Below are 16,768 nucleotides of genomic sequence, written 5' to 3'. Positions count from 1 at the left end.
TTTATAAGGCAGTGGTAAGTTGTTTTCTTTGGTGAGGATGGCCATCATGTGGCATGTTCTCAGAACATTGTATAGATCAGATTGACACCATGTCACTTGCAGGTACAAAGGAAGACTGGTTAGAAGGAATCTTTCATTTAATCCTAATCGTGTTTCTAGTCTCTCAGGCAGGATTCTGACTTGAACTGTCACTCTCTTCCTTTATGCATCAGTAGTCTTGTTATTTGTCAGCTGTTGCCTGTCAGCCATGTCATCTTGAGGAGGTCTAGCTCTGTCAAAGAAGCCACACTGCAGAAAACAATCAAGAGAAACAAAGATGTCATGGTAAGACAACCACAGGAAGACTCAGCTGCAGTTTGATTCTTCACTCAGGCAGTCTGAAATGTTGGGCACAATGTATGGCAGGTGAGAGACTGTGAAGACATTTTACTTCTATCCAAATAATTCCCTATGAAAGTTTTAGATGCAAGGCATTGAGCTCCAAAGCACAGCTTTAAAAATGCAAATTATATGAAAGATGTCTGTGGGAGATGTAAAGTTGGCCTGAATGCTGGTATGGATTGATGCTAATGAGAAATCTGCTCCTCTCAATTCAGCAATGTGCTCATTCAGAAAAGAGGTTTAGATTGATAAGCAATAATTATAAGAGAAGTGTAATATTTGTTGGGAAATGTCCACAGGACAGTGTTGTGACTTAGTCTAAAAATCACTAAAGATGAGATTTCTCCCACCTCAAACTGCCTAAAAGTCACTCTTTTAGTTGAATGGTTGAAAGTTCACAAGCGGTTAAGGAAGGTAATTTCTCTCCTCCTTGCATGTTTAGACATAGCTTTTTGCTGCTGCTACATGTGCAGATGAAATTGAGAAGTTAAAATAGGTTGTACAACTAACCACAACCTTTAGGCAGCTAAAGACAGATGAACCATATCCTAACATAATGAATTAGTTCAATCCTATTTTTAATGTCAACTGAGAGGATGGACAAAAGCTACACTGGCTCCCTATCATATAGCAGTTCCCAGTAATTTGTCTTAAAACTTGTGGAGTGTAACAACCAACACAAAAAATAGAAAACTTGAAAAACAAAATTATGATATGTGAATAAAAAAGGAAATCTTCTAAAAATTAGTTCTCAGAACTGGGAGTGTTGTTCCATGCTGACAAAAACTGGAAATTCCTGAATTATTCAGAGAAAACAAAGCTAGAATAACATCTTTTTGAACCTAAACATCCTGAAATAGAGGATCATAGGTCTTGGGAAACAGAGCCAAACTCTGTATGCCCATTTGTAACCAGGCTTCAATAATAAAGGAGGACTTTGAAAACAAATTCCCTGCATAAAGGTCAATGACACTAGCATGTCAGAAATGCAAAACAAAAAAGACACATGTACTGTTGCTTTTGCTCCAAACTGTTAAAGATCACAAAATTCTAGCCTCTGTTTTTATCTGTTAGAATCTTTCAGTATTTTCAGGGGTTTTTTTAAGGTGACAGAAACAGAAATAATTGAACATACCTTCCATAAAGCTAGGGTCAGCAGAGCTAGTACTAGTAGTCCAAGAAGTATGGCTAGTATTATAACCCATAGAGGAATCTCAAAGGAGACATTTGGGGTGGACCAAATGACAGATGTTCTAATCTGCAATGAAAGGAATACATTTAATGAACAAAAATGAAGCAAGTAAAGCAAGTCCAACAGTAGAATACAGAGGTTCAAAGCATTGACTTCAACAACATTCTGCAGATTAGAAATACACATTGACTGAAATTTTCCCATGTTGGCTTAATTTATTGTAATTTCCTTTCCACTAGTTCATGATAATTACTAGCAATCGAATTCACACATACAGAAAAGTCTTGCCATATCAGACATACAAATAATTTTCCCATAACACAGATTGGCAAAAAAATGTCCTTTTGTGCAGATTCTTCATGAACATTCAAGGAGCAAAGTTCTACTCACATGCTGGTACAGCTTAGGCCAGTACACTGAACTGCACTGAATTACTCCCAAACAATGGTTGACTTTGGCCCAAACTCTTAATTCAAACCACAGTAGATACCAGCTACATTTTTCTTATTTTAATTTCTGCTGATGTACCAGTATACATTTTTTCCAATGATTTGCATTTCAGCTATGCAGTCCAAAAATTAAACTCAAGCAGTATGTATTGTCCTTGTGATAAAGCCTAAAGCACAGTACGATGTTATCTTCTTGAAGCCAAGCATACAGACTATTACCTAAACGGGAAACAAGCGTGAAACGCGCTCTCTCGTTGTCTGAGGCTCTGCAAAGCAGCAGATGTTAACATCAATTATCAAACGTTTTAATTTACTTGGCAAACATCTCTCTTCAGACCCTCATGTGGACAAAGTAGTAATAACCCTTTTGTATTTCCCCTTTTGGGGACATGCACACTCTCCTCCTTACTCTCTTTTCCATACCTTTTACAGAATTTATGATATGCTTTCAAGCTTGGCTTGGAATGTTTGTCGTCAGTCTCACTGAATATTTGCTCTGTCCCTGCTACTCCCAGGTGGGAAGCAATGAGTTTGGGGTTTCCTCAGCTCTTCCGACACAATTATATCCCTTCAGTCTTAGTTTATTTTCTCAAACTTTTCTCTTTGTTGTTAGCGTAGGAAGTGATTTCACTCTGGGGTTTTCTCTTGGACCTCTCTCATCTACTCCTAGTCTCCCTTAAACAGGATAAGTATGTGACAGATGGAAGTTATTTACTTTATGACATGATGAAATCAGTTTGCAAATAAACTGATGACACAAACTCTCAAATTATATTCCTCTTCTGTACTCAAGGTACAGCAGAGAAATCTACGCTTTTAAATAAGTTTCTTGGCTATTATCTAGTCCCTAAGCTGCGCTCATTGTAAATTTTCTTTCTATGTTTTTTTTCTCTATTTCCTTAGTGATTGATGTATTAGAAATTTAACAAAATACTAATTTCTAATTTGTGCACTGAAGGAACAACAGCCTAAATTTTAAGAATGCACACAATTCTGTAGTTCAGCTCAAAACTGTTTCCATTCCTGTGCCTTTCACTTCCCTCCTTGAAGATGGCAAATTTAAATATTAATCCTTTCTGCAACATCCTGTCCTTTTCTCTCTCACTTTGTCTTCTGATCAGCATTTTTTCATAGAATTTTCATTCTGAAAGCACCAGTAGATCTGTCTTCCAGCTACTGTCAGGCTTAAATGGATGACACTTTTGAATAGTCCTTTTCACCTACTTCATCTGTGCAGCCAACTGCTTCCTACTCTGACACAGCACATACAGAGATGGCAATCTGGTGAGCTCTACTGATGCACGTATTTTTTATAGTATCTCTCACCAGAAAACAAAATCTAGGGACAAACTTTCTATGTATGAAACCACTTGCTTCCTACCAAAGCTTACACTGAGGATTTCACAGAAAATTCCAAGACACTGCCTAATCCTGGTGTTTGAACTTTAGCATTTGCTTTGAAGACGAAGTACTTGCAATGCTGGCCATACCATCACTGATCTAACAAACACAGTTAATATACATCTTTGGAGCAGCTCTAAACAGTCATAAGTCTAAGATATTTCAAAAAGATAACATATACAAAGAATAAATATGGGAGCTAATTAGAGCAAGAAATATTATTTCAAGGCTAACAACATTAATAAAACAACCCATGAAATGTCACCCTTATGTCCCAACAGATATCCTGATGGTCTTATCAAGTCATCAACTATGCCATTGCAGGAATACCATTCCCTTTTCCAAACTCTTCTTTGGGTTGCTTCTTAGCCAGTGAAAAATTTCATAGGCCCTCTGCATCGTTAGATTCAGCTGGAGCAGAGCTCTTTTACTAAGGATAAAATGTTCTTGAATGGCTCTGCTTGTGTCTTAGAGTGGCATTAAAATGCAAGGACAGATAAAACAAGAGAAGGGTCATCTGAACTGTCTGCAGAGATTCTTCCCAGGAAAAGCCAATTAAGGAAAAAGATGAATTCAAGTAAAAGGATAACTGACCAGGGAAAACAGAAAGGGCGCAGTTACAAGGGTCTGCTTGAAGCCTGTAGAAAACAATGAGTTCAGCTGTCCAAGGAAGAAAACTTCTCCATTCTACTGCTTGAAAATTATGAATGCTGCCTTGAAGCAACCCCAATCACATACCGTACAGGAGTTGGGAAGTGCTGATGAAAATTCATGGGCCCCAAGACAGCAAAAATGGACTGATTCAAAAAACCCCAACTCATTCACTATGTGCACTTCCTCTGTACTACACACAGGAAGTTACAAATTTTAATTATTGTTTGAAAAGGACCTGACACTGTCAACATACAGATTGCATATCTTAATCATCCAAGATTTGAGCTTCACTACGGTTTCTGCTCGTAACACTATCACTTCCTTGAGCATATTGCTGTGAATCTGGAGCATTAATATGAAAGACTACTTCCAAAACCATCTTAAAAAATATTTGTAAAACAGCAGAAAAAATTAAAAGGCAAGCAGTGCTTTCTTTTGTCTCAAGTTTGATGAAATTACTGACTCCGTTTTACAGCAAGACCAAACCACAGGGAAGGCCCATGTACATGCAAATACTTTATTTTGCCCTGTCTGCTACTGATAGCTTCAGCCAAATTCTTGGGTGGCATAATGTCACTGAGATAAATACGAGAGGAAATGGGAGCCAGTTTTGCTGCTTTAGGGTGGATTGTAGAACATCAGTAAAACAGAACAAAAAGATTCTGACAAGCTGATGGCTAGGTATAGATGGCTTGATAGATGGACAGTCATTCTGGGTCTGGCCAGAAAAGGGTTAATTTTTTGGAGTAGCCCGGAGGGGGCACTGCCAGGACCTGGAGGTTACTCTGTAACATCTCACATTATTGCCTGAGGCAGGGTAAGGGATTCTTTTCCAAAGTTCCTCCTCAGTAAGCCTGGCAGAGGGAGCTGTGGAGTATTGACTATTGTTAGGGAGCTTCCCGGTCAATCTTTCCTTTCTTGTACTCTCCGTCATTAGTATTGCTGCTCTTACTGGTAATTTTCTTATCTCATTGCCGTTTCCTCTGAATAGTTCCTATCTCAACTTGTGATCTTTACGTTTTGTACCTTCAGTTCTCATTTCCATCTTGTTGCAGGGTGAGAGGGAGGGCAAAAGCAGGGGAGAAAGCAGTGCATGGTTTGGAGAGTTACAGTGGGAGAACTAAGCTGGGGAGTACCATTCCTAAACCATGACAACAGTCTACTGAAATTGTACATCACAAATATAGAAATTATCTGAGTGGGCAAGAACTTCTTGGAGTAGGAAGAAATTTTGGTTTACAGATTTCTTCAGATAGTATTTGATTGAACCACACCTGGTCCTTGGGCACCAAGTCCACTTTAACCCAACCTATGGTAACTACTTCAGCACCACAGGTGCTCTGAAAGAGGGATGAAGTAAACTGCTGTGTGGTGTTTAGATCTGAATAGCTCATAGGGCAGCATATGATTGTACAGGAGCAGAGCAACAACTAGGCTCTGCATGTGTGCCAGTTCACTGTTCAAAATTAGGGTCAACCCAAAGCATGTTTGAGATCCTCCTAAAATCAGTGGAAACAGACTATTCCATTAGGGATGGTAGATTTCATTAGGTTTTAGATAAAGCTGACAGTGGTGTATTCAACTACAAGTACACAAGGCTTGTACTTGTAGTACTACAAGTTGCCTTTCCATGCCTCCTTTTATGTGCCACTTCTAGAGGTTTGCTGTATTTGTGTGCCGTTTTTACTTTCCTCTTAGGCTATGAAAACAATAAGACAAGCTAGATCTTCTTCTGATATCTACAGAGCACCTATCAAGACAAGGATGTGTGGATCTTCGTAAGGATGTTAAACAATGATGAGTGGTGTAGCAGCACACAGCCTTGCTTGTGCTGCCTGTGTTCAGAATCATTTCTCCCTTCCTCCTGTCATTCTGCCTTTACAGACAGTCAAGTGCAACTTGTCGTTTAATTTCTGTAGCTCAGCTGGATCTTGACAAATGTTGAAATATAAACAAGAAACTTTAATCTTATAGAAGAGCAGGGTATAATGTTCATAATCCTTAGATTATCAGCAATGAGCAAAACAGAGAGCAGAAATTATGTCTATCCTGTATCAAGCAGAACTCTGCTGCAAAACTGGCATATTTCTCTTCTCTTTTAGCCTGAGTGCAGCCAGTGCTAATGAAATATTTGCCTGCTAAAATCTTGAAACCATCCTGTCGAACCCACACCCTTTCCCCATGAATCCTTCTTTGTCTTGGGTTTTAAAGGCAAGGGGATGGTTGTGCTAAGTACTTGAGATTTATTTCCTGAGCACGGGATTATATGTAGGCACCAGTCTCACTTCTGCCTTCCTGCATTACCAGTAGGATATAATGCCCCGGGCTGCCACCCTTTATACTCTACACAAAGACTTGCTAGGCTACTAATGCAATTCCTCCTGAACAGTTTGACACTGCAAGACCTGAAAACCCACAGAGTTGAGGCAAGAGCTGGAGGGGAAGACAGAAACAAAACATTCCTTCAGCTTCGCTTGCCTTGTTTCATCATTTTTACAGAGGGCTGTCACTTCTTCGCCCCATGCTGTCCACAACAGTTTTACATATGATTTTGATTTAAAACAAGTTTGTATTTTCAGCTTGGACTTCAGTTCTTCTCCATGTGGTAGATTTAGTACTGCAGGATCAGAGCCAGGGAATGTTTCCATCTAAGGTGGCCAATATGAAGTGGAATTTTTACACAAGTGTTGCATGTTGACACTGTACTTTAGATGTGTGTTGCCTTTCCTCTCTGTTCAGGACAAGACTTTATGCTGAACACTGAAAACAATGCTTGCTTCTCTGTCAGGTGGGTGAAAAACACATCTCACAGACTTGAGAAGAGCCGCCTGACTTGTGACACTGCTGAACATCTCACACCTTTCATATGCAAAGGGTGCCAAAGAATGCCATCTGCCTCAGGCACTGAGAAGAGGGTGAAGTCAAACCGAGAGTTATGGACATAGCCTTTGTTTGCTATTGGAAATAAAATCCACACTGGTCTTAGCACAGATGCTGTCAGATAGTCTTAACTTCATAACCCCTCAGTGGTTCCATGAAAGTCATTTGTTGCTTACAAAAGCAACAGACCTGGGCAGGCTTTTAAAACGTGCCTTTTTAAAAATGTGCCATAATTAAGCTTACTATAAGTAGATAAATATTAGGGGTTTTACCACTGTATTTCATCCAGTTTAGATTTTGCTTCTGATTTTAGTGCTAGAGTGTCTTCAAAATAGTCCTTGACTCCTCTGGAGAGGAGCACAAAGCAGAGAAGCACATGTAGCAATCTGCTGGTTCACTGTCACTTCCTTGTATACATGAGAGTTAGGTTTGACTGGTGCAAACTTCCAGCCTTTGTGGTCAGAATTCAGTGCATGCTAGTGGGATTCTCATGAAGTATTTTTTTCTTCCCTGGTTCATTAAAAGACAAACTTTAAAAACCAAAAATAACTTCTCCATAATTTATTCTGCTACTTTAAGACACAACAACTAAATTAATTATTATTTTAGTGCTACTGCTTTTGCTGCCCATGATGACCTTCCTTTAGTGTTCAGAAATTTTTTTCACAAAGGCTGAGAAATAGGAATTCCTTTTGTACTCTTACATGTCCCCATCCAACCATTACAGCATGATGTTCTTACATGTCCTCAAAAAATGCTCAAAATAGAATATAAAAGCTCCCTTGAGCTTGAAATCACATTTATATTTACACATTACAAATGTTTATGCAAATATATTTCATGAGGGATATAAGCTTGTTTAAAGTACTATCACCATGTAATAACTAAGAAAAGTTATAGGCCTTAGTCTGAAACCAGTATTACTCACTCACTGTAAGACACTGGTCAAACAGTTTACACTAAAGGCATCCACAGTGAAAATCCTATCAAACATTTAAGGAAAGCAACCATATTTTATTAAACTTCCAAACTAGCTCAAGATTCATAAATTAAAATAGAGCAAATTTCTGTTTATTCTAACTTTGTACTTTTTGCAATAAAAAGTACTTTCAAATTGCACATGAAATTCACCAAGTAAGACAGTATTATTAACCACAATAATACTTGTAGCAAAAAAAAAAAAAAAGAAATTTTTCTCTTGAATTAACTAGATGTTAGCAAGGAAATCCACCCAGTTGTATAATACATGGCTGCAATTCTAAGAATATCAAAATTAATGGAAATACTATTATAATATCCATGGATTCCTGTTTAAGGTCCACGCTAATTTTCTATTTGATGCATTTTCATTCTAATGTTTTCCTATAAAAGATCCAGATTTTCTTACATTTACCTAATGTTTCACACACCTTTGTATCATGACCCTGTCTTCAAGATCCATGTGTCCAAGACCTATATTTCATGATGGTAAAGCCCTCAGAGTTGCAAATAGGACTACATGACCCTGTAGGTTACTGATGTGTATGGGATTATTTATGCCATTAAAACTAAAAGTAAATATCAGCCTGCATAATTGGAATCCAGCACTATATTAATTAAATGAAGGACATATGCTCTACTCTTTAAAATATATTATCTTCTTTATATTATCTTTAAAGTGCTAGCTGATTATTAGATATATACTTCTGAAAATTGATTTTAGAAATATTTAAATCTTTCTTCCACTTCCACCCTTTCATTGTCTGAAGGAAAACCATAAACCTTGAAATAAAACTTTGGAAGCTTTTAAAACACAACTGGTGATCTTTTTCAGAAGGAGCAAAAATATTAAGCTTTGCCCAACTTCAAGGAAATATTTCTTCTTGCAAGTGGAACATCAAAGAACTGGTGCATATAACACATCAAGCTGTAGAGCTGGCAAGCATCCACTGCCATGTCCAGATATGAAACTACATAAAAGTGTTATCATTTTTCAACATTTTACAGTTGCCATTACAGGCGTTTTGCTGTAAATCATCTGCTGCAAATAACAAGCATTATACTGGCTGGAGTAAGAGAATGAAATGCTTATCTGATCATTTGGTAGATCATCTGACACTTGTTGAGAACAGCAGGCTATCACCTGGGGTAAAGCACTCCAGTCCAGATGAAGGCCCCACTATCTACATAACTCTATACATGTGTTTCTGGTATGGAACACATGCTGCAAGAAAATAAAAAGAGCCCAAGTATATCTGTCAGCTTGGTGCCTTTGAACCCTTCTGGATGAATACTGCATTAAGCACCAATCCTCTCTAGTGAAATCATGGTTCTACTGATGATGGAGATTGGAGTCCCTGTGCACACAGAACCAAGATTTTACCTTGTGTCTTCCCAGAGCAAGTATCAATCAACCATTCAATCCATACTTGTACAAAACAAAACTTTATAGCCTGTATCCTCTAAAATATACTCAAAGTAAGCTTTTAAGTGTATTATTCTGTTGGCTTTCTAAGTTAGAAAGTATTCTGTCCCTACTGCTACATCTCAACAGACTGGTATGATGTATTTCCACCACAATTCAATTTGGCAAAGTTTGAACTGAGCTTACTTTTTAAAAGAAGGTCTGTAACTGATGAATCTTTATAAAGATGAGAACATTAAGCCTTAAAATTTCAGATTACTCTTATAGTAGAATTAATTTTTGCCCTCATATTTTACTTATTTCTATCAGTAATGCCAAATAGTGTAAATTTTACCATGGTATTAGACACCATAAGAAGCAAATTACTTTAAAGGGCTCCCCAGACCCTTCATAGGATCCCCAGATCCTTCGGCACCAGCAAACAATTAAATCAAACCTATGCCTCCAAAACTAATTTTTTGTACAGTACTCCAGGGCCATACATATCTCAGTCTGCAAATAAGGCAAGTGCTTTAGCATCTGTCTATCACTTCTGTAAGGATTACCAAGTAAATTTGTATCTTGCACTTGATGTGCTCTGAGGTGGAAATCCTAGAAAGGCATACAGACCTTCCTGAATATTAGGATATCAAAGAAGCTTAATACAGATAAGAGAGAAGTTGCTGTGGACAATACCGAAGCTTGTGTGAGAGAACTGCTGACTGAGAGAAGAATAAGATCTCCAAATCTGACAGAAACATGATTCTGGATTTTGCATAAGAATTTCCTCCAGATTTTTTTACCCCAAACAAAGTAACTCAATACTCAGTTCTGTTTTGTTTTGGGTGAAAAATCCATCCTAATTGCAATAAAGCAGTCTGTACATTAGTTCAGAAAGAAATTATTTTAAAATGTAGTTAGAATCATGTATCATCAACTTACACAGAAAGCAATGAAGGTACTTCCTTTAGGTATTACTTCAGGAATTTACACTAGAAACACAGAAAAGACCAATCTCAATATTTTCATCTATAAGAATTTTCACAGCTGTGATCAGAGTGACCAAATACATGTGCTTCACACAAAGATATAATTTTCAGTTACTTACTGCTATGTTTCCCTCAGGGAGCTTTGCTGGTTGCACTTTATATGGCATGCTCTTAACTTCAAAGGAAACATTGGAAGAAAGACTATAGAGTTCATTTTTTCTCTGAAATGATAGAAAAAAAAGAAATTATTAAAATCCATGTTTATATTTAAAAGCATTATGAAAGAGAAGCAGACAAAACAAAACAAAACAAAACCAAAAAACAAAAAAACCCAAAAAACAACTCCAGAGCACTGATTTCATAAGTCAAAGACAGCTTCTTTTGGTGAAGAGTGCAGGAATATCGAGACCTGTATATGTCCATGAGCTAAATACAGGACAATGCTGCAATAAATACAAAGGCCACATGTTCAAAATGGGGAAGAAGAGTTAGATATGCAGAAATATACAGACAGTTGTTTCTCATATTTCTCTCTGAAATAGGTGAGTGAAAAGCAAGGGTGAAGTTTACGGGGTGTCTATATTTTAAACCCTCACCTTTGCTGACAAAGCTCAACAACCAACATGGGTATATTGAGAACATTTACAGGCCTATGTTGGGACCTGTTGGTAGAACTTCCTCATGACATCAAAGAAATGGCTGTGCCTTCCCACCAAACAATAGGAGGAACAGCCACCTTTAAACTTCACTTACACAGAATCGCAGAATAGTTTGGGTTGGAAGGGCCCTCTGGAGATCAGCTTGTCCAACTCCTCTGCCAAGGCAGAGTCACCTAGATCTAAGCTACACTTAGAATGTGATTGATTTCCTGTTGCAGTAGGGCTAAAAAATCCTATTCACCTTGCTTGTTTACTAAGTTGTGTCAATGTGAGAGGAATGTACAGCAACCATTGTTTAACTGGCCACCTAGTAGAATACTTATATAGCTGCCATTAAGCGTTTCAACAAACCTGAAGATGTGCAGAAAAAATGTGCAATTGATTTTCTGGGTGACACTACATGCAACTTGTCTTGTTGCATCCCTTCCCATGTAAATTGGGGGTAGTGATATGGATCTCCTTTGAAAGTGTTTCAATATTCTCTGAGAAGCATTAAATCATTAAGTGCTAATATGGTCAATGGAATCCAGAGGGCTAGGAGTTATGACTATTATATCCTTTGTCTATTATTATTATTATTATTATTATTATTATTATTAATTATCATCATCATCATCATCATCATCATCATCATCATTCTATTTTTCCTACCTGTCTTAATCTTTTATGAAAAATGGTAAGATTTCAACACAGTATTTGGCAGATGATTTACAGGATGACAAAGCCTTGTAAAGTAAAGCAGTCATTCCTTTTGTCACCAGCTTCTTTCAGTCCAGCATATTTGGAGCATCGTTGTCACTTCCTAAATCCCCTTCTGCAAAGCCTTCTCCTTCCATTTCTCACACATTTAGGACTTCTCCTCCATTGACAAGATTTTGTTCCTGTGTGATTATTCAACATCTTTTCCTCAGCTTTTCCCTGTAGTTTCCTGTTGCATCAAAGGCATAAACCCTCTCAAAGAACTGCTTTTCCTCTTTCAGCTGTTTCATTGAGCAAAGACTGAGGTAAGAAGACCCCTTGATAATTTGGCCTACTATTTCTTTCCATCACTGATGGAGAAAGGTTTGTTTGTGAAAATGACCTGAAATAAGCATAATACAAGCCTGGGAGCCAACTTGAGAGCATTTCAATGACCATAGCCCAAATCAAAGTTTTCACAGAACTGCTGTGGTAGGAGAGCATATTTATAATTTGTTTGCTCCAAGCACAGGCACAGTAGAATCAACTAGAGAAGTATGCTCAGGACCATGTCCAGTTAGGGTTTGAATATCTCAAGGAAACTCCACAATCTCAAGAAGCAACCTATTCCAGTTTTTTACTACCCTCCAAGTGAAAAAGGGGGCTTTTTATGTTTAAATGGAATTTCCTATATTTCAATTTGTGCTTCTTCCCTGTTCCTTGATATTGAGAAGACCCTGTAGTGTGTTCTTTACTCCCTCCAATCAGATGTTTACACATGGTGATGAGATCCCTACTGAGCTTTCTCTTCTCCAGACTGAACATTCCCATCTCTCTCAGCCTCTCCTGGTATATTGAATGCTCCAAGCCCTTAATAAAAATCATTGTGGCTTTTAGCTGGACTGCTCCAGTATGTCCACAACTCACTTGTCTCAGGGAACCCAGGACTGAACCCCAGATCTGTTTCACTGGTGCTGAGAATAGAGGAAGAATCAATTCCCTTGGCCTGGTGTCAACGCTCTTCCCAGTGCAGCCCTAGAGGCTGTTGACTTTCTTTCCTGCAAGGGCACACACAGTGGGCTCATGTTCAACTTTGCATCCCACAGAACTCCAAGATCCTTTGCTAGAACACTGCCTTCCAGTTGGTTGGTTGGAATAATCCTATGTTCTGGCACATATGATTATTCCTCTTGTACAGCACTTTGAATTTCCCTTTGTCCTGCTTTATGAAATTCCTGCCAATTCACTTCTTCAACCTGTTGGGATTCTTCTGAAGGACAGTATGAACAACTGTTGTGTCAACCATTCCTGCTTCACTACCATCTGCAAATTATCAGGCTATCAGGTTGGTAAGCATGATATTCCTTTTGTAAACCCATGCTGACAGCTTCCAATCATCTTCCTGTCCTTGAGATGTCTGCACATGGCTTCCATGTTTTGTTTCTCTATCACTTTCTCTTCTCAAGGACTGAAATAAGGCTGACTGACCTACAGTTCTCTGAATCCTCCTTGAAGTCAGGGGTTACCATTTGCTTTCCTGCACTTTTCAGGAACTCTCCGCAAACACCATGAACTTTCAAAGATAATTGAGAAAAGTCTCACATTCTCATTGCTCCTCCATCAGGTTCCTTGGACTTTTGGATGTCCAGTTTGTTTAAATGTTCCCCTATCCTGATATCCCTCCGCTGAAGATAAATGTTGATAGCTGCAAGTTTCTTCTCTGGTTGCAGAGACCTTGGATTACTGTACACAGATTTTCCCAGTAAAGACAAAAGTGATGGAGGCATTGGGCAACTCAGCCTTTTCTATGTCCCATTCAGCAGAAGACCCGTATTTTCCTTAGTCTTCTTTTGGCTGCTGATATACTTATAGAAACCTCCTTAATGCCCTTTAAGTCCCTTGCTAGGCTCAGGTGCTGGTGGGTTTCTACTTCCCCAACTCTGTCCCTGCATTCTCAGACACTCTATATTCCTTGTCCAACCCCTGCACTGGGTCAACTGACTCTGCTTCCACCTCTTTTATGTTTCACAGAGTCACAGAATCATAAAGATTGGAAAAGACCTCCAAGATGATTGAGTCCAACCTTTAACCTATCACATCTTTGTATGTCTGAGTTGTACCAAGATGGTAAAAGACAATTTGTCAGTTTGGTTCCATTTGATGGTTCTCAAGCTTAAAGGATGATATCTTGGAGAATCAGTAGTTCTTCCGGACTTCTCTTATTTCCAGGATCATCTCCTATGGACTTCTTCCAAACAGATCTGTGTAAAGGGTGTTCTCCTGAGCTCCAGAGTATTTGAAGTTCTGGTATTTACCTTGTCCATTCAGTGTCCTTTTAAAAAACTAATTTTCTCTGCAAATATGTGAGGGTGATAAAAAGCCAGCACATTTATTGACTTCTGGAACTCATTTGGCTATGCTATAATTTTGTTCTTTTAAAATATTGAGAGCAGCTGTATGGTTATTATCAGAAAACCTCTCCTTGGGCTTATACTAGGAAAGAGCAATATTAAAATATCTGTCTCAAACAACTACACAGGGGTAGTCATCAGCTGCTTAACACAGATAGCATCAAATGAAAGTGAACTATCAATACATGTCTATTTCTATCAGCAGTGCCTGAAATGAAAAATTGGACTTGATAAATAAGTAGTTTTATACACTTTCATGGTGCTGATCATCTATGAGGTGATCTTCAGAAAAATAACTTTTCCTCATCACATCAATTGTTTTCCATTTCCAGACTCAAGACATTCTTAGTATTTTATTCTTCAGCACTAGATTCCTCCTCACACAAAATCTCAGCATGTTTCTGTGGCTGTGCATTCAGAAAAAAAACCCTGAAAAAGCCTTGTATTTTCAATCCTAAGCAATTAATATTAAGCAGGATTCTGGATATAATTACATGATTTTTACACATAATCTGCAATGGAGAGAGCAGAGTATGTTACATTCTTGAGGAAGTAGACATTAGACATTCAGCTGGATTGGCTAAGATACAGTATAGGCATTAACTCTCTTGAAACTTCCTATAAAGGAAACATAGAACTAATGGAAAAATAAAGCCTTTCACCTACTATACATGGCTTATTTAATTTTCAGCTTGTATCAGCAACAAGAACATAAGAAGAGGGTGCTTCCTGTGGATTAATGCTTGGCTAGGGTTAATAAGCTTGGGTTGTGACCACAGCTATCAACTCGCCTCAAACCTTGATTAGGCTCCTGGAAATTCTGGAATACAGGAATGGAGACTATAAAAGACTGGAGAGTATTTTTCTTAATTTACAGAATTATGTGTTTGTGGCAAAGAACTTGAAAACAATGAAAGTGGTCAACATTGGTTGCAAGCAAAATTCTTACTTGTACTAACACCTTTGAGATATAAGCAGCTGCCTTTCCTACAGCCTTTTCATAATTCTCAAGCCAACTGTAAGAAACAGCATTTCTTTACCATATAATTTTTAAAATAGTGTATGTTTAAATATTCAGTATTTACTGGAAGCCGCAGGACTTGTGGTTTGAAATTCAAGCTGAGGACTTAGTCATGGCTCAGAGGAAGGAGAAGAAAGAATCTGGTATTTGTGTCAGTGCTTAATGACCAACAGTAGAGAGCCCAGCCCTAACTACATTGCCTTTTGTGGTTCCCCTTGTGTTAGAACAAGCAGAACCTGATCTTGTGCTCATTGCTGAGACAGTAGTTTGCAATGTTCTGGGAAGCAGGCAAAACGTGGCCATCGCCTGTGTTGCCTGGGTGGCAGATACTGATGATGTATTTATTAAAGCTTCTCTCTCTCTCTACGTGCATCTGTTTTACAAAGAGATTCTTGAATTGAAGCCTTTCTTTTCTTTAAAAGTTATAAGACAAAAAAGCAGCCAGAAATGAAGGAAAGTGTTCCCAGTAAATATTCAGTGCATTGTTTTTCTACATACAACTGAGACCAAAATAATGTGAGAAGTGATGGAAAATCTTTGTGAATTTGAAAGCCAGTTCTCCTGGCTCCAGTGGAATGCTGCTGCTTTCTGCAGGAAGCTCAAGCACAGACCTGCTGACCCCCCCAGAGCATCTCTAAGGCATGTGGGCATTCTGGTCAGAGAACACTCTGAAATGCAGGACAAATCTAGATCCCAGGGAGCTAGACTGAGGATAGGAGGAACAAATCTTTAGCAACTTCAAGACTGGCAGATCATTGCTGTTCTGCAGGTTTGAAGAGTTCAGCGACTGGAGAGAGTCCCCAGAATGACTCTGCTCCAATGCTTCTATGGAGAACTATTCAGGGTCTTGGATATCCTTTTTTTTTTTTCCTACTTAGATGCAGCCCAGTGAAGTATCTCTATTTGAAATGCACATACTTCCCCTAGGACAAGCTGCATGGTGTGGTGGTATTTTCATCCCAAGAACTCACGACTTTAGCACATGGAGTTCAGTGCTGTTTCATCAGCACTGCTTGATTAAAATTTGTTTCCCTTCATGTCTGCTGGAGTCTGGCACACTTTAAAGACAGGAGGGTAAGCAATACCTTTTAAATACATGCTTTGGGAATTCATTAGCTTGCTTTCTTTGACCAAAACCTCCCAAAACCTGAACTGCTGCCAACAGAGTAGCTGAATTAAAATAATGATGTTTTTCACTGGACACAGAAAGAGGTTCTGTGCTGGAGGATGCTGAACATAGAAATTATTGTTCCTTGGGGTCATATTTCACTTACAGACCAAATAATTGCCCCCATAGTAAAGATGAGAAGAAGGGAACAAATAAATGACCTTATACAAGAGGATCTCTCACGTGTCTCATATCACCTCCACCAGTTCACCTCTGTCCTAAGCTCCAAGCCCCTGCCAACGCATGTGTGCTGCAGTCTGTGTGGCCTCACTGCACAGGCTATCTGCATTCTTCCTCTAATTACCTTTGTGTAGCTGAACTGAATCCTTACCACAAAAGCACTACCTGGTCTAGAGAACTTCTACCACACTAAAGAGGCTCTGAGTTCACCAGTAATAAAATATGGAGATTCTCAATAAAATTTCTCATTAGATCATGCACTCTAACAGTGGTGACAGCTCCAGGTTCCAGGCAATGAAGGCAAAGGTGATGCCAGGACTGG

The 16,768-nt window shown here is 38.6% G+C and overlaps 1 protein-coding gene across 1 annotated transcript in view; it reads right to left on the bottom strand.

Moving 5' to 3' along the window:
- Nucleotides 1-201: 201 nt before the first annotated feature.
- Nucleotides 202-16,768, bottom strand: part of ITGA8 (integrin subunit alpha 8) — a 108,373-nt gene continuing 91,806 nt past the window's right edge. The window contains exons 28-30 of the mRNA XM_062494601.1: nt 10,449-10,550; nt 1,517-1,639; nt 202-288 (exon numbers count right to left, since the gene is read on the bottom strand). Coding sequence (XP_062350585.1) covers nt 202-288; nt 1,517-1,639; nt 10,449-10,550 — 312 coding nt within the window. The remainder of the gene's footprint in view (nt 289-1,516; nt 1,640-10,448; nt 10,551-16,768) is intronic.

Source organism: Cinclus cinclus, chromosome 1 (genome assembly GCF_963662255.1).
Source record: "Cinclus cinclus chromosome 1, bCinCin1.1, whole genome shotgun sequence".
Lineage (NCBI taxonomy): Eukaryota > Metazoa > Chordata > Aves > Passeriformes > Cinclidae > Cinclus > Cinclus cinclus.
Note: the sequence above shows the minus strand (reverse complement) of the source record. Positions and strands in the feature narration are given on the sequence as shown.